Here is a 25,447-nt window from a genome sequence, read left to right on the forward strand (position 1 = left end):
GGAAGGGCTACTTTAGGAGAAAGAGTTGGTGGAAAAACTCTTCCACCAGCAATTGCATACACCTAAATCAGGAATCATCATGGCCCAGTAGTGACAATAGCATGAATGAGTACCAGAAAAGATCTTCTTGCAGTATATGTCTTGTAATTTCATGATGTAGTGCATTAAGTTACCACCTTCAACAAATCTGTTACAAATCGAAAGGCTAGAGCACCTTAGTGGATACCAAGAAAGGTGTCCAGGATGCCTACCTTGAATGTAAGTTCCTGCTGTGAGTCATTAGAATTGGAGAAATCAACCTTGCTTAGCTGCAATGTGTCTCTTCTGGTTCTTGCTGATTCCTCTAATAAATTACTGTTCCAACCTTGGTTTTATTTCAGTTTTTATCCTGTGGCACTCCTTCCGGACCACTGCCTAAGTCAAATGAGTCCTACCTCATAATGTCGCCACTGGCCTGGGCGGGGGACAGAAGTATCCATTTCTTCACTCACACCTGACAGCCAGAAACCTGGCTAGCAACATGTTGCCCCTCCAAGTGATGAATTCCTGTTAACCTATTAACTGCATTGCTGAATTCAGCTACTAATTTAACACTCAGGAAACATTTGTACAGTCAGTCATCTTAGCCAAATTTCTTATTTGTGATTGCATTTATTTTTGAGTATTTGTAAGTATTAAGAACTTTCAAAAGTATTCCATTTTTCAAACCCAGTAATTTATTTTTCTAAATTGCAGAACTACAAAGACAGTATTGATGATTTGAAAAAGGTTCTTCTAATAGATCCAAGTATTGATGAAGCAAAGAAAGAGCTGCAGGAAACAACTCAGTTGCTTAAGCTCAAACATGAAGTTACAGAGAATACACAGCAAAAACAAAGGAAAAAAATCAAAATTGAAGAGGTATTTCATTTAAAATATGCACAGGATCCTAACAGTCTGAGACTCAGTGTTCCTAATGAAATTGCTAAATTATATTCTGAGCTGTTGTAATAACTGTCAGAGACTTTTGATTAGCTAACTCTGCTTTCAGGGTGTGTTAAATATAGATCTCTTTCTTACATGCAACCAGCAGTAAGGGACTTGCTTCCATGTGTAGGAGATCCAACCTGCAGCAAAATGCTGGTGATGAACATGACTTGGGTTCCATTACTTAGGCCAGTCACATAGGTCTTTTCCATAGGATTTTAACCTCGCTGAATTTACTGTAATTAACTGAATCACCTTACAATTGACCTCTTCCATTTATTCAGCTGTGAACTGCACATTTGAACAGGATAAGCCATTGAACTTAAAATGCTAGAGGGTATGGTGGGGTCCAGGACAGAATGCATTACATTTTAAGTATTACTCTGACGGTTATCAGAATTTCTTGTGGACTGTGTTCTTAAAACTGTTACGAAGAGTTGTGTGCTTCATACATAAATTAAACCCACCTGGATGTTTATGTTATTTCTTTGTGCAGGTGGCTGAATGTGATGACGAAGATGGAGAGATCTGTGCTTCAACGAATGCTTCAGTAAATTGCCACAGTGTTAAAGGAGAGCTTGAAACAAGCATGCCAGTGAATAGCTCAGCAAAACTAATAATTTCTAAGCCATCAAATGCTTATGAATTTGGTCAGATTATACGTGTTGTGAATGCCAATAAGGACATCTCTGCTTGTGCAGAGCTCTTAACAATGATTGAGCCAAAAGATTTGCCAATACTTCTAAGTAACAAACTAGAAGGGGATATTTTTCTAATTTTTATCCAAGCCCTGCAATCTGATATATTTTGTCAGGACCCTGGTCGAGTGTATCAGTATCTTGTCCACCTGAGCAAAGCTGAAAGGTTTAAGGTGAGCAACTAGTGTCTGTAATATAAATTCTTTCTGAAAGTATGTATCTTAAATGAAATGCTTTTTAAGTCAAGCATTGACTAGCATCTAGACAATTATCATTTGTAATTGTTAACTATCTTATTTTTTTTTCCTTTTTCAGTTGGTGTGCAAACTTCTTAGTAAGAATGAAGTGGAACTGGTTCAACAGTTGTTTGAGTCTCTTTCCAAAGAGCAAAACCAGCCATTTTCTTTAGATGATCTGGAGAGCCTTAAGAGAGAGTTTGATGTTTAAACAACTTCATTTTGGAACTGCCTCTTGCATGCATTCTGTCGATGCTTGTAGGATGGGCATATAAACTATGCAGACTTGCATGGAATCAAGTTAGTCTTTTATCTGGACTATTTGATATGCTGCACATTTTTACATGCACATTGAAAAGCTGCTGTTCCATCTTATTGTATATATTTTATCCTACAGAGTATGTATGTATGAATTTATGTTAATGATCCTGTTCAATCACTACTTGGCTCCTGTTATACCAGGAGAAATATTGGAAGCAGGATTACTCGGAGAGAGAGAAATTAATATAATGGGAAAAACTTGAGCTTGTGTGAAAAAGGAAACCCATGAGCGAACAAGGAAGTGGTCCTCAAGGCCAAGTGGCAAGTGAACAAGAGGACCCAAAAATGTAGGTCCCATGACATAGCTTACTGATCTAATCATCAGAATATGCTCAACTACCTTGAAATGTATTTATGAAGTTCTATATAGCCATCCATTTACTAAATATTTTCATTATATTGCTTCTTGTTTGTTTTGTTATACTGGTCTCTTCTAAAGATGCTACTGTTCGGACATGTGCTTCTAAGTGTGCAACTGTTGTGTTTTGACATGTAGCATAATTGATGGATAGTGTCTTCTCTGTAAGCCCCAGGAACTGACTAGGAATTGTCTCTCTCTCTCTCTCTCAGTGGGGCTTGTACTAAACAGCACTTCCACCAGTGCATTGTGCCTATACTTTTCACTTTTCCTGCTTGGTAAAATGGCTACTGCGTGTATAACCTAAACTGTAGTACACCTGAAATCAGCCTTTGTTTTAATCTGCCCCTGGTCTACCTAGGCAGACGAACATCTGGCTTCCACTGAGCATGGCTTTAAAGGAAATATTGACTCATCCCTTCTCATCCTGTGTCAGTGCTAGAAACTTAAATAGGTGCAGTTATATGCTTATGGTGCTGAATGTGTACAACTACATCAACCTTTTGGTCATAGGTTGCAACGAGGGGCAGTTTGATCTTCATTGCTGCTTCTGGCTAAAAAAGTAAAATACTTTTATACAGGTTCTGTTCTGTTGGTGAATAGCGAAGATAAAGCAGAATTGGTCATGATGTTTTGAAGCAATAGAACTATTATATTTTTAAACCGGAGACTTGTAATTTATTAGCGTGCATATCAAATTTTCTTATGGGAAGGGCTGCCCAGGTTCTTGCACTATTTTAAAGGTAGTCTTATTTGTCACTGACTTTCTTGTATTAAATGCTGTAACTGAAACGTTATTATATAGGTTAACAGCTTGCCCACTTGAAATTGTTTCCTTTGGAAAGCCTTTGCAACAAGTATTTAAAAAATAAAGAGGTCGGCGATACTTGTGATTCTTCCTTTTCACTGCTATAGTAGACTGAGGTAACTTTACTATGCTTTTTCTAATGCTGAACGTGCAGGAATTTAAAACCAGTGATTAAGATCACAGTTGTATGGATTGTGCCCTTGATGTTTGTAAGCCCCTGAACTTGGAGGTCTATGAGCATTCCATTGTAGAGCAGAGGTAGGGATTAACAGTGGGAGCAGCACAAGGTAAGTATATGGATTGAGTTCAGGAATAATACTCATGAGTTATTTATATGGTTCGTGACTTACAACTCTGTCAATACTTGACTACACTAAGGACAGAGAAGACACTTTATACCATGATTTTATAAATACAATTTTACAGTTTTATTTTTTAAGGTATTTTAGAACTCTTATATCAGTGTTCAAGGAAAGAGTTATTTATTTAAAACTTTTGTAGACTGCCCCATTACTGAAATCTTGGGATGGTTTAACAATACAAAATGTAAAAAAAAAAAAATTAAACACAGCATCCTAAAATTTTGCTAATAATAGAACCCCAATTAAAGCAGTCATGTCTTAAAACATTGGGAAAATAAATAGGTTTTGGCCTGGTACTGAAAAGAGTAAAGTGACAGTGCCAGGTGAACCTCTCTGAGGAGCGAATTCCACAACTGGGGTGCCACCACAGAGAAGGCCCTTCTCGGGGTAGTCACCCTCCTAATCTCCTTCAGGGAGGGCACCTAGGGAAGGGCGTCTGCCCCAGATCTTAAGGGGTGGGCAGGCATATATGGAAGGAGATGCTCCTTCAGGTACCCAGGCCCTAAGCTGTTTAGTGGCTGTTATTGATCCTGAGCTACAAATTTATTCAAAGCCAGAGCAGCACTCCCTCATAATCTTTCAGTAAGTATAATGGTTACAGTTTAAGGAACCCAATTTGCATGTTTTGCTCCCACTGCCTGGAATGCTAACAGCTTTACATTAAAATGCTTCAATAGTTCATTTAGAATTAGAGTGTGCTTTTACTCATCCCTTGATATCTTGTTCATTTTCATCTTAAAATGAATTAACCTTGCACTGGTCATCTGATATTCCAAGTTGTGATGTTCAGTGAAAACCAGCCATGTCCTCTCTTCTTGGATTTGTATTTCCTGAATAACCGTAACATCTGGATGTATACATTCAAGAAAAACAGTCTTATGGCACCTCAACAGACTAATAAATTTATTAAAGCATAACTTTGTTAGCCTCTGAGCTTCCACAAAACTCCATTGTTTTTAGTGAAATGGACTAAACTGTGTACCCCTCTGGAAATTATTATAAAACCCACCTATGAATAGAAAGTTTTCACTATAAAGAATTTCTACAAGAAATAGTTCAAGGAGTTACCCAACTCTGTTTCAGTTCAGTGTTTTCTTCTGACACAATCACACAGAGATCAGTTAAGGAAAGAGGTTGTTTCCCTTTCATGTCCAGCATTCAGTTCCTTGTGTACCTCTGGGATACCTATGAATACAGTAACACCTCCCATTTATGCTCCCCAGAATGTGGCAAGCATGCATACCACCCTCACTAAAATATAGCAATAATATAATTTTATTACATGTTATATAGGCAATGTATTAAGTCCCAAACTAGTAGCCATGGAAAGCCTTATTCTTTTTCTAATCCTTTGGTGTTCATTACAGCATTTTGTGGCAGTATAATTTCACAATGTATGAAGTACAAGTCTGTTTTATCTTACTAGAGTAACAAGTATCAGCATAACAGCTGAACATTATTCCATAGCATGTTCAAGACTGATCATTCAGCTTTCAAATAGTAGGATCAGAATTTTTGGAAAAACAGCAATAGCTAGCCTATTTGAATACTGCTTTTCACCTTCTAGTAAAACAGAATGAAAGATGGGCTGTTGCATGTTACAAAACCCTATACCAGGGGTCTCAAACTCAACTTACCTGGGGGCCTCTGGAAGTAGAGTCTGGGTGAGGCTGGGCCACATCAAGTATTCCACCACTGCGGTGGTGGTGGGCCACTCATCCTGCGGCCGGCCCGGGCGCCGCCAGCACTTTGAAGGCCGCAGGGCCCCTCCCCGTGCCCCGCCTGTCCCGGCAATTGGCCCGCGGGTTTGAGACCCCTGCCCTATACCATGTGCAGAAAGTTACTAATGTACGTAGTGTTGCACACTATTTTATTGTGGCATGTTGTATACACATGCAGCAATTACCAGACTGTTATATATAACATACGAGTAGGGAACTGCAAGTATATGCTCATGCCCCAAAAGGAGCTGTGTCATGTGAATAGCTTTCTAATTCTTGTATCAACACAGAAAAGCATCAGAACTTTCACAGATGCCAAAGCAGGTGGTTTTAGATAGTCATTAATATCTCAATATTCAGCATAACTCATTTCCTTGAGGTAATGTGTTTTGTCCTCACATTAGTACTAATGTGAGGCTAATCTTTGCATAATATATAAAAATAGAAACTAAATGTACATTTAGAGAACTTAATTGATGTTGTCAACACATCTGGATGCCAGAGAGTATGCATGCATCCTTGTTCCTAGAACTACTCTGTTCCACTTAGCTATTTACCTCTCACAGAGGTAGTATGTCCACCTTGCGGAATGTTGAAAGAGTCAACTTTACTTCTAGTTCCGGTAAAGGACCAGCAGCATGAACTTTACTTTGACAGACTGGAAGACAATGGCTCTGGGGAGAAGTAGTAAACTATTATGCTCTTATAAAGAGGGGAACAGAGCAAAAAACCTAAATATCAGAATCCTACACTATATAAATCAACCCTAGATTATACTGATTTGTCATTTCAAGGAGGATTTCTCAGAACACCCATTTTAATTTTATGACTATAAAATACAAGCATTGGAAGTGCTACATCTTCATAATTATTTTTAAAAATCCAGATAAACTTCAAAACTCTGCACACTCCAAAGAAAATGCTGTAACTCCTTACATTTAGTCAGGTGTGGCGTTCGAAGAGCATGCATGAACTGTTTCCTATCTTGACAGCAGCTTCTTCCCTAGGCTGGATCCTGCAGTCACATACAAGTTTAAGTGAGCAAACCAGGTTATGGAATTTTTAAAAATAACATCTACATATTATGCAACTGGTTGTATAAAGAGTTTCCTTCTCTTTCACTCTTTGTGTAGTCACTTTTATTACATGCGGCAGTTGTAATTTTCAGTAACAGCATTGTCAAATCAGACTACAATATTGTTTCCAATAATGGTCAACCAACTACTTACAAGCATAGCAAAAAATCTCATGTTTGTTTCCAGTGGCTAGCTTTCAATTGTATACCAGTTCTGAACAGAAGCTTTCTTTAGTTTGTGTACTCTCTCATCACACTTCAGTGCCTTAACTTTCACAATGAAATCAGTAAATACTGAATTAAAAGTGATCAACTTTGGCTAGACTGTACCTATAGCTTATGTTGTTCAATTCTGCAGTTTATTGCAGAAACAGTAAAATCAAACATTTAACTGTAGATAAACTAGGTAATGAAATAAAAATTGATTTTTAAAATGCTAAATTAATGCATGATTTTAATTATCCTTGATCAGGCAAAGATTTGCATGGTTTCAGTTATAGCACATGGTTCTCTTTTATGCAATATAATAAATTAGTCAATAATTAGTGCTGATAAGACTAGAAAAAGTTCAGAACAGAGTCTGAAGACTGTTACTACGTAACAGGATACAGAGATCTGACAACTGTCATAGATAAATATGCAATGTATTCAGATGTTCAACTATGCCTAATTAACCATTTTTCCTGCATTAACAGTGATGGCTACCCATAACATTCCTATATTTAGATTTAACAATGATATTGCTATTACGAATAATGCAGTATTATTGCCCAGTGTAGTCCAGAGCTAAGTTTTCAGCACTGGGAAAGACTGTAGGTATATTTAGTTTAAGAGAGATCCTATGGACTCTAGATAGTATCTGGGGGGTGGGGCATAGGGTACTTCAGATTCCCAGACTGAAGGTCAGACAGAGCTGCAGCCTTGGAACTGAGAAGCCAGTCTCCAGCCCCTTCACAGATAGTAAAGAAACAACCATGCTGGCTGCTTCTCCAGTGTTGGTAAGCTTGCCTTTGAGAGTGGGGTAAGGTGACATCTAGGGGCAAAAAAGGGGAGGAGGCTGGAGGAACCAGTTTGCAATGTATCCTGTACATTCTGCCGCCTCCTTCCCACCATCTCTGAAGCACCTCAGCTAGATCACTGAGAATGGCCATTTCGTAGAAATGCCTCTATCATCCCTCCCACTCCCTCTGAATAAGATCCTTGTAAACCTCCCAAGTCCAGAGGCCTGCTAGCATCGAGTCCCCGACCCATAGGACACATTGTGATAGCTACAGCCAGACATTTACTACATGGTTGCTGCTTTTGCTTGCTACAATGAGTGTACAACTCTGAGAGAAGCTACTTGTCTTTAGTAGCTAGAAATATGGTAAGGAAATATTTACTGCCTTCCATTTCCTTAGACACCTGATATACGGTAGAGTGGCATCCAGGTAGAAAATGTGCAAATTGGTCTTGAACATCTAGCTGGAGCTAGCTTTGAAGTTCTCCCTACAATTCCTTAAAAGGCAATTTCCCAGAGTTTAAAAAGCAGTTTGTTACTCTGGATATGGGCGCAAAGGAATCTCTAAGTCTGTATTGTGTCTACAACTGAGTAAAAATTACTTCTAACAGCACTGTAATACATAGAAACATAAGATACACAATAGTCCTGAACAATACAGAATTGCTTCCATAATTAGGATTTCTCAAGTGTTATTTAAATTAAGACTACTTCAATGAGTAATATACCTAGGAAAACAGATTTTCATTTCAAATTTTACTTTGCATTTATGCCATTGATTCATTAATTGCAATATTCAAAACTATCTTTTTATTGAAGCTGACAACTTCATTTATTAACTTTAATTTATTGTTGTAAGCTGCCCCGAGGCTTCGGCGAATGGGGCGGCATAAAAATGTTTTAATAAATAAATAAACTTATCATTTTAGTGAAATGTCAAAAATTGATTCAGGGCATAAACATACAGCTTCCTGACATTGCCCTGAGTAGGGTCATAGAATTATTCAGATCTTGTAATCTTGGAGCTGGGACTTAAACCCCCCTTCCCTATCCTGCCCTCCTGATACCCCATGCAAAAAGAACTCTTCTGGCTACTTCCTCCAAAATTCCAATGCATCTTAGAGGGAAGGAAAAGGTGTGCTGGGGTTGAGGAACAGAGGATGCTGGGACTCCCAGTTTATGACAATTCCTACTGGCATCTCAGTAGCTCCCTCTCCCAATGCTGTATCCATAGGACAGAAAATAATGGTCCAGATAAGGATCAGGGTGCTAGACACGTCTGCAAAAGTCATTTGCAGGCATTCTTTGCCATGTGAAGATTTCAGTGCAGCATATTTAGTGGAAGAAGAAAAAATAAAACTAGATGTAACTCAAGAGTTGCATGAAGCTGAACTCTGTCTCCCCCTGCAGGAGTGTCCAGGTAACATGCTTTACTGATTCCCCCTTAAAATGAGCTCCAGGAGCTGCAGAAACCCTTGGAAACAGCATGGGATGTAGCACTGCAGTAAGGAGAAACAGGCAAGATCAGCTCCATTCTCACAGCAGGAATCTCTAGTGCATCTAATTCATTTCTACATACAGAAGCCAGTTTAGGGTGGTTTGTTAATATTTTGCATAAAATATAGATTTGTAGAAATGTATGCCAACTATGAATCCAGGAAACTGCCTTATACATCAGACTATAGTATTGTTGACACTAACTGGCAGCAATGACCAGAACCTTTGGCAGCGTTGCTTTTATATCATCTGCTGCTAGATTTTTTTTAGTACCAAAAATGAAACTGAGCCCAAGGCCACTGCATGTAAAGCATGTAGGAGCTCAATGGATGAGCTATAATTCTTCCTTAACAATTTCAAGTCATCCTTATGGAAAAGCTTCATTTGGTAGAAGGGAAGGAAAACGTTCAAGATAAACTTACTTTCAGATACCATCTTTTCAAGCAACCTTTTCACACTAAGTATACATGGAAGATACCCATAAAAGGAAGTGAGCTTAGCTTGTAGAACAAAATTAAAGTCTTTAAAGATGACTTGTATTATTAATAATGGACAGAGGACAAATAAAATAGTACTCAGACATTTATTTCAGGTATGCAGTTTACACACATCATTGGGCAAATTAAAATAGCAAATATACAAATATCATAACAAGCGTTACCAAATAAAGTCTCTGGCACTAGTGTTATAAGCTCAGTAAAGAAAATGATGAGGGGAAGCCACTAAAGAGGACTGTCATCCATGGCAGCTTTCTTCTCATATACCAAATGTTCAGTAGCACCATAATGGCAATACTTACAAAAAAAAGAACACAAAACAAAACAAAACTATTGAAGGCTGTTATGCCAAGAACCACATCCTTTCTCATGGGGGAGGGGCAGAGGGCACACATCAGTATGAATTGTGTACCAAGCCTCTAACAGTGCATGTGCTGAGCTTGCTTCAGCTTGCATTTAGCTAACATCTTCCACAGGCAGGACAACTGGGAAAACCCAATGCCAACCATATTTGGGGCCCATTGTTTGAATATGTGCTAGCTCTGCACTGTGCTTTATTTCTGTGCACATGACAGGCAAACAGATGTCAGAAACATTATCCACTAAAAGCCTGAGTGAGTCTTTGGTAGGCTGTTATGATACCCATTAATCTACCACAGTCAGTTGATTTGCTGTAATTTTCCTTTGGATTCCAAAAGGGTGACAAAAGAGGACATTCTGGAAAACTTTACAGTAAAATCATCAGACCAGGCACTTAAAACCCCAGTCTTCTCCAAAGGCACCAAGAAATAAACAGCGTTAACTGAAGTCACCTAAGGAAAGGTAACTGTATCAGCTTCTCTACAATGATTACAAGTTAAAATGATCTTTAATCTTACAAAAACTTTATACAGCATATCATAACCATATTTTCTGCTGTCCATTGCAAGTATAATTACCCCCACTCTCTTGATAAGGAGACGTCACCTTGCTACCTATCATATATCAAGTACCAGGTTTTTTTATTTAAAGGTATGCTAAATGCCATAACTTTGCTCAAAGAATGTACACCTTGGCATTACTTAAGAGATGACATTTTGCTCAAGACAAATTGTCAGCACTGATATATATTTGGTATGGTTATAGCAACTTATTTTTGCTAGATACTGTTTATCCCAGCAAGATACTGCTGTGCACTTGAAATTCACTTACTGTTTACATCAAACCTGTAATAAATAGTCTCTTTAGCATTTAACACGAGCCAAAATTCCCCCTAATCCAAATACAGACCTTCAGCAAAGTTATGGCAAGAATACAAAACATGAACTTATTGTTTCATTGTAATGCACTTATTTAAAACCTTCAAGTCACTTCACATGGTTCTGCAACAGAGCTCCACGCAAGCCTTAATAGAGACATATATAAAATGTAAATTGCATTGAAGCTTTGCTTCTGCTGGCCACTGAAAGTTACCTGACAAGGTTCTTTAGTGGTACATACATTTCTGCAGCACTTAACAGGTTTAAATCTCAGTCTGAATTGCAGTGTTTAATTCCATAGCATGCTGTGAATGGTTGTTGTTTCTTTCTTTCAGTGTTGCATCAGTACCCACATCTGCACCACTTGAAGTTCCATTATGAACACATTCTTCAGCAATATAACTCAGCTGTGGAATCTCTGAGTTTGGAGCAGCTGGAACAAGCAGTGAACTGCTACTTTGGTGTGGAGAGTTTTCTAAACGGTCATTTTCTACCTCAGGAAGAATGCTAACTGTATTAAAGCGGGTATGATAGTCACTGGAACCATGGCTACATGAGGTTTTCATACTCTCCATATCAGAGCAACTAAACTCAGAAAAGTGACTTGAGTGGGAATCAGCTACAGATGGGATACTGTCACTGAGAGAGGGAGAGTCAAATTCACTGGAGTTTGTGCTTTGTTGCTCCAATAACTGAGCATCCATGTCCTCTCTGGTCTCATTAATCTTCATGCTACTCTTTTTTCTTAGTTTACCTTTGCATTTTTTCCCTGCTGATGCATCTTTGGACCACTTGGTGGCACTAGATTTATTTTCCGACAAGCAGGCTGAAGAACAACCAGCATTACTTCGACCTGCAGCACTACCATCGTCAACACTACTGCTTCCACTATTGTGTCTGAATTTTGCAGGCTTTGATTCAATGTCTACTTGTACCTCCATACTGCTGCCATCTCTAGAGAGGAAAAAAGGGACAAAATTCCATATTTAAGAATACAAGAAACTGCGAATTCACCCTGGCTAAATTCAAAACTGCACAAAGCAATTTAAATGTATTTTTAAACCAAATGAACTAACAGTTTAGAAAAAAAATAATCAGCCGACTCATTCTACTAATTTTGTTGTTAGTACAATTATATAACACAACATATTTATGCAAATTTAACAGGATGAAATACTGCTTACTAATACACCCTTATGTAGTTCTGACATCTATCATATCAGTGGTCTTTTACTTAGCAGGTTTTTCCTCCTACCCCATAATGTTGGAAATACTACCTATCACCATGAAGAGGCACACCTGTAAGAATTTTTATATGAAAGTTGTCTTTTGCCATTTCATGTCTTTTTACTTGAGTTCATAATTCTGAAGATGATTTTTAAAAAAATGTGTAAACAGGCCTCACAGCCACCAGAAGTCTGGCAAAGTTTTTGTAGTGGTCTACTTTACTCATGAGTATGAGTAAGTGCCCATCTGTGGAGGGCATTTTGGTGCTACAGCACATGCACTTTCAAAATGCTGCCTTGAATGCCCTTGGGGAAAATTAGAAAAGTGAGTAGTGGGGTAGAAGAAAGACCATTAATGGTAAATCAGAGAATGTGAGGTAAGAGCAACATACATACATACAAGATAGGTTAAAGTTATAGATTCAAAAAAGGATTAGAAAAGAAAGATGTATTTAGTGAGGAAAGTTGAGGTAAAAGAGGCTTCTAAGGTAAGTTGGGTTAGAACGAATCCAAGGCAGCCAAGGTGGCAGTCAAAAACGAACTGGAGAAAAGGGAAGGAATCTCAATTTTATATAACAAAAAGGGGAAGGGGGCAAGGCTCCTGCCAAAACACCTAGTTAGGGGATCTTACTCTTTCTAAAAATGGCCCCTGCACAGGCGCAGAGCCCATATGTGTGATGCAGAAAGACCATGAAGAGGAACACACTAACAGTATCCAGCGTAGGGGGAGTTTTGTGGATATTAGATTATCAATACATATGGAGCCCTTTTGCCCACCCCATTCACCACTTGAATTTCTCTTTTAAAGTAAAATAAGCTAATATTAATCCAATATAATTGGACTGCAAATGCAACATCTTGCAAATTTTGATTCATAGATTTATGCATTGATTCTCTGCTTTCATAAAGCAACTTTGCAAATCAAATTTCCTCATTAAGAAACTGACAAAGTCTGGTCACAACACATTTTAGGTTCTAGAGCCACCACAGGAAACTTTTGCTGGTTTTGGTACAACTGAATACTCTTTCAAAAACATGGTCTAAGAATTCAGTGTGGCATAGACACTTAATATGCACATATGCCAGAGGCCCATCAACTAGTTTTATGACAGCTTTGAATTATTAAAAAATATATGTTTTACCAAGCTAAACACCTTGGGCAAGTGAAGTGTGGAAGGGTGGAGAATGAAGAAAACTTACACTAGCTATATCTAGTACACAAAAATGTGCTTTTGTTCTCAAGATAAAAAGAAATGTAGATGCATCATATGAAGCCAGGAAATATAAGGGCATACACACATTTGTTTTAACCAAACAGAAGATAAAAAGAATGCCTGAATGCCATCCTTGTGCTGAAGTTGCAAAAGGGAAAAAAAACTTTGCAACCAAACCCAGTCTTATGTCCTTCAGAATGAGTCTAGTTCACCACAGTAAAGTTCAGAGTTCCAGCTCTGACCTGAGCAACATGCTCTGAGGTTGAAGGTAGGAGCCTTGGTAAGTTATTCAGCAGCATATAAATTTAAAAACAAACAAACTCCAAATCCAGAGTGCCCTCCTTCTGCCCTTAGAACCAGCATGGAAAGAACTACATTTGGGCAACTCCAATGTATGCTGGAAGCACCTCAAGTCCGTCCTTGTTGCAAGCTCTGGCACAAGACTTAGAAGGCTGCAACTGGCCATCTTCAGTCTTCTGCAAGGTAGAAGTACAGAGTTGACTTCAGCATTGCACTCCTCCTGCACTTGACAGAATGCCTAGAATTCTTTGAGCTTGGAGGCTTACAGGCAGTCACAATGGATCATACTCTCAGTCACAGAAACCAGCTATCCCAAGGCAATGGGTTTCAAATAGTAGAAGGAAAGAGAATCCACCCCCCTCACCCAGAAGTCAAACAGAAATAAAATTAGATACCCATGTAATTATTTCTAACCAGAAAATTCTGATTATAATAATTATAAATGTGAAGAAAAGCAGGTTGCTTACCTGTAACATGTTCTTCGAGTGGCCATCTGTGCAGTCACACATATGGATGCTGCGCCTGCGCAGTGCCTTTGGCTGGAAGATTGATAGCTAACGGTTTTTTTGGCGGGAAGCTCCGCTCCCCCTCCCCCCCATAGCCTATATAGAATGGAGTGTCTGCCATTTTGCTCAGTCTTTGAAGACCAAACATTCGCCCCCATGTGGAAAAATGGAGTCCTTACTAAGATGATATCGGTACTGTGAATGAAAAAACAGTTCAATACCAATGAAAATGTTTCCACTCACCAACACCGAGCGGGGTCGGCGGATGGGTTGTGTGACTGCACAGATGGCCACTTGAAGAACATTACTTACAGGTAAGCAACCTGCTTTTCTTCGTCGTGGCCTCTGTGCATCACACATATGGTAGATTAGCAAGCTTACCCTTATTGGAGGAGGGAAGGTGTCGTTAACGAAGAATAGACGAAAGAACGGCTCTGCCAAAGGAGCAGTCTTGTCTTGCATGAACATCCAGCTGATAATGCTTAGCAAATGTACATGGAGTAGCCCAAGTGGCAGCTCTGCAGACGTCATCAATTGGAAGGCAGAAGAAGCAGCAACAGCTCTAGTAGAATGACCCCTTGGAATTGTGGGTAAGTCAATCCTGGACAGCTGATAGGACAGAGTAATTGTATGAACTATCCACTTGGAGAGTCTTTGAAGGGAAACTGGAAGACCCTGATTCTGTTCCGAGTATTTGACAAAGAGCTTGTTGGAACATCAGATAGACTCGGTCCTTGATCTGTAGAAGGCCAGGCAGCGCCGTACATTGAGTGTAAAGATCTCTCGAGCGGATTCGTCGGGGATGGAAAGAATGCGGGTAAGACAATGTCCTGTCCCATGTGAAAGGAGGTAGTCACCTTGGGAAGAAAGGATGGATCCATTCGCAAGACAACTTTCTCCCTGTGGAAATTTAAATATGGAGGATCTACCTGCAGAGCACAGAGCTCACTAGCTCTTCGAGCTGATGTTACTGCTACCAGAAATGCCATCTTCCAGGAAACAAGATGCAGATTGATCATCGCCAAGGGTTCAAAAGGAGCTCTTGTACGCGCCTATAAGGCCATGGAAAGACTCCATGTAGGCATCACTGGTCTGACTGTTGGGTTAAGGTTATAAAGTCCCTTGAGGAATCTCTTTATAAGTAGTTGAGAGAAAATGGATGAACCTCGAACTGTGCCATGGTAATAGGAAATTGCTACCACGTAAACTTTTATAGAAGACAGCTTCAGTCCAGAATGGTGAAGTTCTAATAGGAATTGAAGGATTTGATCTATAGATGCTGAGAGTGGAAGGAATGCGCGAGACTCGGCAAAGGTAGAAAATCGTCGCCATTTAGCTGCATATGACTTCCGTGTTGACGGCTTTAACGCAGAATCAAGAATGTGCTGAATGTCTGGATGAAAAATTGTCGAATCTGACTGAACGTTCATTGGATCCGATGACTCAGGAAAGACGAATGGATTCAAAGCGTGTAGCAACGTGTTGGATCCGGGGACAGGATCCGAATCACGAGTAGATGCCATCGGTACCGAGTCAGTGTCAACTGTTATTGGATTCTCCAGACTGTCAATTTCAATGACATTAAATCTGGATGGCGAATCGTGCCTTCTCGCTGGGTAATGAGATACAGAATGAGTGGAAGATGAAGATATTCTTCTTGAGAGATGTGAAGTGTAGAAAACCAGGCTTGGTGTGGCCACCAAGGGATGATCAGCAGTCCTGTGGCCCCGTCATGAATTATCTTCGATATCACTCTCATAATGAGGGGGATTGGAGGGAAAGCGTAAATTTTCTGATTGTTCCAAGGGATCATAAAGGCATCCCCTAATGATCCGTGTGCAATTCCCGCTCTCGAGCAAAAAGTCTCGCATACCCTGCTCTGTCGGGTGGCAAATAAGTCTATTTCTGGGAAACCCCAGCGATGGAAAGGGTGGTCGCATGTCTGGACGTCTAGTTCCCATTCGTGAGATGCAGACATGTGTCTGCTCAGAAGATTGGCTTCCACATTGTCCGTACCGGCAAGGTGTACTGCCACCAGAGTAAAGTCTCTCGGGATGCACCATTCCCAGATTTGCATCGATAGTCTGGCCAAAGTCGGCGACTTCGTCCCTCCTTGTTTCTTCAGATAAAAGACTGTGGCGATGTTGTCTGAGGTTATCTGAACTACTCGGTCCCAAAGAATGTCCTCGAACGAGCGTTGAGCTTTGAATACAGCCAGAAGTTCTAGGAAATTGATATGATTCCTGGATTCTTGTCGATTCCATACGCCCTGAGTCCGTAGGTCGGAGCACACTGCTCCCCATCCCAGCAGCGATGCATCGATACCGAGAGATATCGAAGGGCATCGGGGCCGGAAAGGCACCCCCACATTGAGATTGGTCGAAATTGTCCACAACAGTAGAGAGTGAAGGACAGAAGATGGGATCCGAAGTAATTTCGTCGGAACGTCGCTTTGTGGCCAGAACACTTTGTTGAAAAAGAGTTGGAGAGAACGGAGACGAAGTCTGGCATGTGGGACAATGGCAACTGACACAGCCATATGTCCCAAGAGTCTCTGTATGGACCGGGCAGGAATGGTCCTGTCTCATAGGATCAAATGGATGTGCTGAGCAAGAGCTTGCTGTCGGTCCTGTGGAAGGAATGCTCCTGCCATCATGGAGTCCAGGCTAGCTCCGATGAACGTGACGATCTGTGTAGGAACAAGAGAAGATTTCTCATTGTTAATACCAAGTCTAAGATTTTGCAGTAGGGAAAAGGTTGTCTGTATCGCAGCAATAAGTCCTTGTCTGGTTTGGGAGACTAGCAACCAATCGTCAAGATAAGGGTAAATCTGGACTCCTCACAGTCATAGAAACGCACAGACAGGAGCCATACACTTTGTAAAAACCTAGGTGCAGTAGCCAGTCCGAATGGTAGCACCGTGAATTCGTACACTTCAGACACAACAGCAAAACGGAGGAAACACCTATGACACGGATGGATCGAAATGTGGAAACAGGTATCCCTCAAGTCCAATGAGGCGAACCAGTCCTCTCTCCTCAGCAACGGTAAGATATTTTGAAGGGTGGTCATCCTGAATTTTTGTGGGGTGATGAACTTATTGACACCTATTAAGTCAAGCATAGGTCGAAGACCACCGTCCCGCTTCAGAACTGTAAAATATCTCAAGTAGAATCTGTGAAGTCCTTCCGTTCGAGCTAACTAACGAATCGCTCCTTTACGAAGAAGCTGTTGAACTTCGCCAATCAGTACCGGCGAGGCTGGGGTGAACCGATGGTACCACTCGCCGGATCTCCTCTCAGACGATCTACTTCTGCGGCTTCCAGGAGGAGACATCCCCATCACAGCATCCAGTCCAGCTGAGGGCATAGGCATGGGGGACCTAGCCCTAGGAGGGGAATCCCGAATCTCCCAGTTGGAGTTGGACTCCCTAAGTGGAGTATGGATGGATTCTGATGCCGGTTCCACAACTCGACGAGGGGGCCCGGGGGCCCGGGGGGGGTGACCCTCATAGCCTCCTGGAGCGTCTGGCCCAGTGGTGTCGGTACCATGATAGCCGTCGGGACTGAGGGGACCGACGAACCTGAGTCTTGGTGCTTAGAGCGCTCCGGGTCCTTAGGCTTCCAAGGAGGCTTTCCCGCCTTATCCTTCTTAGGTTTTTGCACTCAGACGGCTTATTGGAGCCGCTGTGCCTCCGCTTCTCACTTTTCTTCCTTGGTGTGGAAGCAGGCTGATCGCCCAGAGCAGACGCAGTTTCATCAGAAGGGCGTGAGGGCAGAGACTTGGAGGAAGCCAGCGCAGCAGGCGGGGCCGTACGGGTAGCCGCAGCCACGGGCGGAGCAGGGCGGGAGACTAGTGGGTCCAATTGTAGGAGTGCACAGTCCCACAGAAGTCTCCTGAGACGGTTCTCCCGATTCTTCCTGGCCTGTTTCGAGAAGGCCAGGCAGTGCGAGCATTTGTTTGTCCTATGCCCTTCCCCCAAGCAGAGGAGGCATAGGTCATGCGGGTCCGCAGGGGACATTTTAGACCCTCATTCCACGCACTTGCGGAAGGCCGCTTGTTGCGCCATCGTTAGAAAAGAAAAAGAGCAGATAGTGCAGAGGGTAAGAATATATTTTTGGGTTTTTTTATAGAAGAGAAAAGAGTGAGAATGAAGGAATAACAAGAGAATAACAAGAGAACAACAAGAACTATCGAAAGGGGTTTGTAACTTGGAGAAGAACAAACGGACTGGTTAGATAAAGGAGGGATGGTCAAAGCGAGAGCGAAAGCAGCACGAGGCACAATGAACGGCGGTCGCAAAGACTGAACAAAATGGTGGATGCTCCGCTCTATATAGGCTATGAGCTTCCCACCAAAAAAACCGTTAGCTATCAATCTTCTGGCCAAAGGCACGGCACAGGCGCAGCACCCATATGTGTGATGCACAAAGGCCACGACGAAGAACAGGGTGCCTCTCTTGATAAATGCAGTGTAAAAGGAATCTAGATTTGGGTTACTGGGTAGTAATGACAATTGGGATTTACAGCATCTTTTTGTTATAAAGCTTTTAACTGTAAATGAGTTTAGACATATCTCCCTGGTCTTTCAGAGTATGAGAGACTTTTGGGCAGGCTTTAGTCCTGCCATGTGTAGTGTCTTTGAAATAGCAAAAATGCTCTCGTATACCAGAATAAAAGGCCATGAGTAAACCTGTTATTTACTTGTACTATCCTGACTATAAAACATACCAGAAGCATTTGAATGCAAGGGAGTTCATTAATCTTATCCTGCCTTCACTAATAATTCTAGGGCTTGCAGCATATGGAACACTTTTGCATCCAAGTTATTTGAGTGGAATGAGATATCATTTCCGCACCCCCACCACATTCCACTGCTTTAGTCTTACCTGTCCAATGGGATGTAGGAATTTATAATGGATCCGGCCATTGCTTTGGTGCTTGCATTGTCACTAACTGTACCTAAACTAACAGTGCCTGATTCTCCACTCAAACTGCATCTCTCCTTCTGAACATCTGCTTGGACTTCCAACCTTTGGGAGACATTCAATAATAGTTGAATAATTAGCTTTCAGTTTTCATATCACTTTGGAATTCAAAACTTTTAAAAGTTTACCAACTGTTCAATGTCATACAAATAACAGATTTGAGGGCTTCATTCCTTTTGTTCCTACTTCTACAGCAAGATGATACACTCAACCCCTATAAAAGACTCTAAAATGCCTCCCACTTAATGTGAAGATTATTCAAAACAGAGGACCATGAAAAAATGCCAGGGTTATACATCTTTTCCCTCCCATGACCAAAAAATGATAAAACTTTCCATTACAGGTAGTACTGTGAAGTCTTGCTTTATACAAAAGTTCAGACAGTTTTTCTTGCATTCCCTCACATTTTACATTATTCACTACAACTGAGAGCCACAGAAATCAGAGTTCACCTTTAATTCAAGTAAATGCTGTAAGTGTTTTTACACTGTACATTCACAAATTCATGATCCAATGACATATATTGTAGCATCAAAATGTACAACATGCAGGTACATGACGGCAGAAGTTCATACTCTCAGTGCTAAATGCAGCCTTTATACAAAACCAAAAGTCAGAGCCAAATGCTAGGAATAGGTTATCTTACCTGTTAAAGCAGTTGACCATTGCACTTCCTGACAGACTCCCTGTTATGCTAGCTCCAGCCAAGGCCATAGTGCTGGCTGTTTCACTCAGGTTGTCCCGAATGGCTCCTATCCTGTCCATGTGGCTGCCACTTGCACTCAGGCTTCCTGTCAATCCTCCAACACTTTCTTCTCCTATGCTAGGATTATGACGTGCCTCTGCCACTGATGTAGTATCTAAATATGAAAAGGGGTGGAATTAATAGGAAAACATGTTCACATTCTTCACATTCTTCAGTGCAGAGGACATTGCTCTTGGAGAAGCTGCAGTGATAAACAGTGACTACATTAGGACTGGTTTTTCATCAGCCTGAAGACCTCCAGGGCAGGATGTTAGCCCCAAACTGATATAACTGGAAGGACTGCAGGGCTGAGAGCATGCACTCATCTAGTGACTCATGGCAAGACTCTGAAAAGAGGATGAAACAGTCCCCAGCTGCATAAGAAGGAACTGGTAAGTTCTTACTCCCAGGCTTCTTACATTGTTCCTTGAAAAGAAAAAGGGAGAGACTGAGAACAACATTATGCCCAGAACGCATGGTCTCTGCTATTCTGAGATTAATGCTGGGAGGGAGCAAAGATGACCCTCCAGATATGAGTGACAAATAAGACTGAGGAACAGATAAACAGCTAGATTTGTTTTAGCACTTTTACATTTAAGATTTCCATACCACCTTTCTAAAGTATGCACTGAAAACCAACACAGAGAACATCACAAGACAAGCAGCAGCAATATATTGATTAGCAGACAAGCAACAGAAAAGTGGAAGTAATGATGGACAATTGAGGCCAGAATGGAACACTGAGCAGAGCTACTGACAGCTGGAGAAATTGGCAAAGGAAGCAGCAAGAATTCTGAGAAATGTCCTACAACTTTCCTTACTTTTCTCAGTCTAAATATGCATAAGATTGCACCCTTAGTTATGTTAGTCAGTGAACAGAACCAGGGACTAACAGTGAATGAAGAGAAAGAAAGAGAAATTACTGAAAGCAGAGGTGTGGCATTAAATTTTTAGAATCATTAGTAACATCATTTAGCAGTTACTATTTGTTCTGAACATTGACCTTTTAGGTAAACTTATATTTTTAAAAACCTATGTTCTGATGTTTTGGAAAAGTCCTGGGAAAAGTATGGCCTCTAGGGGGCAGGACCTTATAAGGAACATCTAGATGTGTCATAAGTAAAGATACATTGTTATGAGCAAGAAGTATTACCTAACAATTTCCCTTCTGGAGTCAGGAATGCAGAGTCATGGAAATATTTTGCAGATTGAGAAAGCATTAACAGAGAAGGGGCACATCAATTAGACTTCATTTAAGGCTTCTGCTAAATTATAGATGCAATCCTATACAAGTTTAGGCAAAAGCCGTTTTTTTTCTAAATTTGCATGGAACTGCACTCTAAATTACTTCATTGAGCACAGAACATAGCCATCTATCTTCTGACAAAGAATCATCCTAGCACATAGAACATTTTGGGCAGGGAAGAAAAATAATTTCATGTCTAAAGATTATCTCAAATTGCAAACATGCAAGACTCACATCTGTGCATGCACACTATGCAGCCCACATGCTTATAACTGGCAGCTCCAGGAGCCACCAAATAGTATTTTTTAAAAAAATCAAGTAACCCCCTCTTACCTACTGCTGCATTTGTTCCACCAACAGTTATGTCATTTTCATCATCAAATTCTATTCTGACACCCTTTCCATTGCCAGCAGATACACCACAACCTCCACTTCGACAGAGAGAGATGGGAACTACCCCATACACATAGGCCAACATGATAGGCACACCTATTCCTGCAGAGAAAATAAAGGATACTAGAATCACTGCAATCTGAGCATGTAAGTCTTGTTTTATAATCACTGCATATTTCCTAGTTATAAAAAGTGATAGGCTTTATATACTTGACAAAGCAATATACCATGAATTTAAAAAGGACACTTGCATTAATCATGCAAATTCTTCCTGAGCCCAGCAGCTCCTATTAGACACGAAAATCCTCTGCTTATGATGCCTTCTCCATTCACTTAAATTAAGGAAGCCAGTCTACAAATATACTACTTTGTAGATATGGGTCTGGTTCTTTCACTTACATTAATGGGACTGTACATCCAGGAAGCCTGTATACAAATTTGAGCACACAGATACCTTGAACTGAGACTTTGGTTTTGCAAAACTACTTTTGGGAAAAAATAGGACAAGAACCAGGAAGAGGAATTATGCTTCAGCTCTCAAATTATACAACTAGTCATGCATCCTTAATAAAATTAGATTTAATGCCAGAACTCTGACTGGTAGCAATATTCATAATACATTTTGTGCCTTCTCAATTCAATATAGTAGGTTATTCAGAGAGAAAAAAAATCCTGACCTAATTTACCATCAATTGTACTTACCTACAGTGACTGCAGCTACAACTGGTGAAACAATAACAGATAATGTTACACCACCTGCAATGGCTAAATTTCTCTTATGTTTTGAAATGTCCTTGCCCTCATAGCGATTGTGAATCTAAACAAGGAAGACAAAATTATATTTTAGAGCACAAAATAGCTAAAGTGTTCCCTAAAACAGATATATATATCCTCTTCCATTTTAAGTGAGTACTTTCAAAAGATCTTTGATAAGACACTAAACATGAAAAAGTCCCCAAAATGAAGGCTCTCATACTTCCATCTGGCTTATATGTGAAGAATCTTTTGAGATGTTTGGAAGCCTGCAGTTCATGGCAGGTTAACATGTAAACATTATTTTTACAATCTGCTTGTTTCAACCCCTCCTCTCGAGTTTCTCATATATTCTGCAAAACTGCCCTGGCTAACTGTCACCCATCCTACCTAAAAAAGTGGTTTTATTCCGCCAATTATTTCCAACACACTAAAATGTTGAATACATTTAATTCAAATTTAAGTCAAATTAATACATTTAATTCAGTTAACTGGAACCACCTTTCTCATCCTCACTCTTCTTTACCCACTGTCACTGACTGTTAAGCCTAGTAAGTGTAAGTTACATCATAGCTAAAAAGTGTGTACACAGTCACAGATCAAGATTGCCTAAAAACTTGCGGAAGAACTAACTATACAAAGTTTCAACAAAAGGGCCACAGACAGCTACTGTATCAAGAGAATCTCTGCAAAAAGCAGTACTTTTTTAGAGTGACAATACTTGGAACTTCTGTCAATAGCCTGCAGTAGCACTGGCAAGAAGAAAATGGTGTGATAGGCAGCAATCTTAGATGATGTCTGAAAGCCATGGGCTATTTTGGACTCCCAGATCCGGGAGACAGTGCTCCTACAGCAGAGCTGAGAATCAGAGCTTCCCTTCTTTACTGCTAAAGAAAAAACTACACTGGCTGACTCTCCAAGGTCAGGATAGGGAGCTTGGAGAGGGGATAAAAGAAGGCCTTTCAGTGGGAGGGGAGGAGACTAGATATGCCAGGATACAAACTATCCTGATGCCTTTCAGCCTCCTTCCCTCCATTTCTGAAAAGCTCTAGCCAAGTGAGCAGACAAGTCCATCTAAAATAAATGCAGACCATCCCTGCCACTCTTCCCATGATGCAAGTCTTGGTGTGCAAGGTCGTATGGGAATTAGCATAGAACTACACTGCTACTCAATTTCTCCCCTTCAATGTTGCAGTAGATAGAAACACCACACATGCATTAAGGGGAGAAAATACAGCAGTCCCTTGAAATTCACGGCGGTTGCATTCCTAGAGCACCCGCAAATTGTGAAAAACTGTGAATTTTGAATGTGATAAAGGTTCATTGCCAGAAGCCTTAGAACAGGGGTCCTCAAACTTTTTGGGAGGCCAGTTGAAAGGTGCCAGCGATGGGTGCAGGCCACCAAGGTGGTCTGGGCGGGGGGTGTGGGCTGGGCCGGGCTGGGCAGTGGGTGCGTGCGTGTGGCGAGGCAGGGGCAGGCATGCACAGAGATTGTTTGCTCTGAGTGAGTCCAAACCAATCTTGTGACCAATGCTTGCTCACAAGGAGACTGGTCTGAACTCGCTTAGAGAAAACAATCTCTTTACGAGCAAGCCACCGCATGGCAAGGAAAATTCCATGAAAGACTGAGGCCACGAACGTTGAACTGCAACTTCATGGGGGTATACTGTATTATCAAAAAGAAATCATGGTTCAGCAAAAAGAAATACATTTTCACAAGATATGCAATAAAGAGATATTTTTACTTCTCATTTATTTTTATTTTTGAGATGCTTTGTCCTGCTTCTCAGCAAAGCTCCCAAAGCTGCCTACAAATAATAGCCCTAATAATAGCCCTTTAAAACTTGCCTGAACACATATTATACAATATAAACAAACAGCAACAGCAGAACTCAAAAAAAAAACAAACCAGCAGTGCATTGTTATTACAGACCCAGCAACAAATCAAGGCAAATCAAGAAGACAGAAAAGCCTTTTTCACCATCCTTAAGAATGGCAATGTGCTGGCATTATAAACCTCTGTGGGTGTGGAGTTGCAGAGGTTCAGAGCCATTAAAAAACATCCAGCCCTAATCATCACCAGGCACATGGTGTTAGGACATCAAACAGAACTTCTTCAGATTATCTTGATTTTAGGGAACTGAATGAAGCATGTCATTGATGTCTTTAAAGGTCAGAACCTGAATTTTAAATTGTGTTTGGAAAGTAAACTGATGTACAGGCCAGAGCAGGACAATATATTTTGGCTTGGTTTTCTTAACGATCTGGGCCTCCACACTCAAGCTTTAATCTGCTAGAGCAAGGAAAGATCAACACTGGAAGAAAAAGTACGTATATCTATGAAGAAAACAGAATTGTAGGACAGGGTGTATTTGTAGAAAAGCCCTCATCAAATACAACATATTGCAAGATATGGACCAGTGTAAGCAGTATGGTCTAATGGTTTAATGTTGGACTGGAATTCAGGAGATCCAGGTTCTAGTTGCCATTTGGTCATGAAATGCACTGGGTAACTTTGGGCCAGGCATTGATTCTCAGCCCAACCTACCTCACAGGTTTGTTATGAGGATAAAATGGTGCAGGAATGTGTTTACTGACTTGGGTTCCTTGCAAGGGGGAGAAAACAAGGGATATAAATGGAATAAATATATATATATTAACTGCATGAACAGTAATAGTGTTTTAGAGCAGTGTTTTTCAACTGTCAGTCTGCGGACCGGCACTGCTCTGCCAGCATTTCCTGGAGGTCTGTGAAAGAGCTGCTGCCGTGCGTGTGCATGACAGCGGCATCTCACTCACCAGGTGGACCAGCATGGGGGCTAGTTGTGCTCTTGGCTGCTGATTCCCCGATTCCCTACCTCTTCCTCAGCTGAGGAGGCTGGAGGGGAGAGGCAGCTCAGTAGGAGCCCAACTGAGAGCCACGCAGTGCCTGGTCTGCCCTCTGGTTGGAGACCCAAAGACCAGGCCTTTTCCTTTCTCTGCTGTGTTTTCTACTGGGAAAGGAAATGTGCTGAGATTGTGGGATTATGCCGAGAGTGTTTTCTCAGCCAGTCTGTGCTGGTGTGTATGGGGGTTTGAGTGGGTGGGATTTATTCTATTTCATTGTTTAATATTATGAATATATTATTAAGTAACCTTCTTTGATTTTGTATTGCTCTGCTGTTGATATTGTATTTGAATTTGTATTTGCTCTGAGTATAGTATTGAATTTATATTGATTTTGTATTTTGCTATTGTAAGTTTTTAATCAAGTATTTCTTGAAAAGCAACAGCAGATTTCGCAGTAGCCTTATCTGAATT

At 40.8% G+C, this 25,447-nt stretch overlaps 2 protein-coding genes and 1 long non-coding RNA gene across 18 annotated transcripts in view; 2 read left to right on the plus strand and 1 right to left on the minus strand.

Moving 5' to 3' along the window:
* SPAG1 (sperm associated antigen 1) overlaps positions 1–3,456 on the plus strand; it is a 47,311-nt gene extending 43,855 nt beyond the window's left edge. For all 3 annotated transcript variants that reach the window (XM_044421706.1, XM_044421705.1, XM_044421707.1), the window contains exons 17-19: positions 736–900; positions 1,463–1,837; positions 1,980–3,456. In XM_044421706.1, the coding sequence (XP_044277641.1) occupies positions 736–900; positions 1,463–1,837; positions 1,980–2,111 (672 nt within the window). In that variant the 3' untranslated portion in view covers positions 2,112–3,456. The remainder of the gene's footprint in view (positions 1–735; positions 901–1,462; positions 1,838–1,979) is intronic.
* Positions 1–25,447, minus strand: part of RNF19A (ring finger protein 19A, RBR E3 ubiquitin protein ligase) — a 166,154-nt gene that overhangs the window by 41,941 nt on the left and 98,766 nt on the right. For 7 of the 13 annotated variants that reach the window (XM_044421713.1, XM_044421710.1, XM_044421715.1 and 4 more), the window contains 5 exons: positions 22,097–22,211; positions 21,335–21,496; positions 19,657–19,870; positions 18,912–19,055; positions 9,612–11,731 (listed from right to left, as the gene is read on the minus strand). In XM_044421713.1, coding sequence (XP_044277648.1) covers positions 11,041–11,731; positions 18,912–19,055; positions 19,657–19,870; positions 21,335–21,496; positions 22,097–22,211 — 1,326 coding nt within the window. In that variant the 3' untranslated portion in view covers positions 9,612–11,040. Of the gene's footprint in view, positions 1–4,215; positions 4,597–4,654; positions 4,935–6,269; positions 6,486–9,611; positions 11,732–18,911; positions 19,056–19,656; positions 19,871–21,334; positions 21,497–22,096; positions 22,212–25,447 lie in introns of those variants that run through there. The other 6 variants (XR_006413859.1, XR_006413861.1, XR_006413860.1 and 3 more) reach the window with 4 other exon arrangements.
* The window catches only part of LOC123019135, a 93,364-nt gene continuing 87,929 nt past the window's right edge, over positions 20,013–25,447 (plus strand). For both annotated transcript variants that reach the window (XR_006413862.1, XR_006413863.1), the window contains exons 1-2: positions 20,013–20,147; positions 21,413–21,541. This is a non-coding gene — a long non-coding RNA (uncharacterized LOC123019135). The remainder of the gene's footprint in view (positions 20,148–21,412; positions 21,542–25,447) is intronic.

Source organism: Varanus komodoensis, unplaced genomic scaffold (genome assembly GCF_004798865.1).
Source record: "Varanus komodoensis strain SLA01 unplaced genomic scaffold, ASM479886v1 scaffold12, whole genome shotgun sequence".
Classification (NCBI taxonomy): domain Eukaryota; kingdom Metazoa; phylum Chordata; class Lepidosauria; order Squamata; family Varanidae; genus Varanus; species Varanus komodoensis.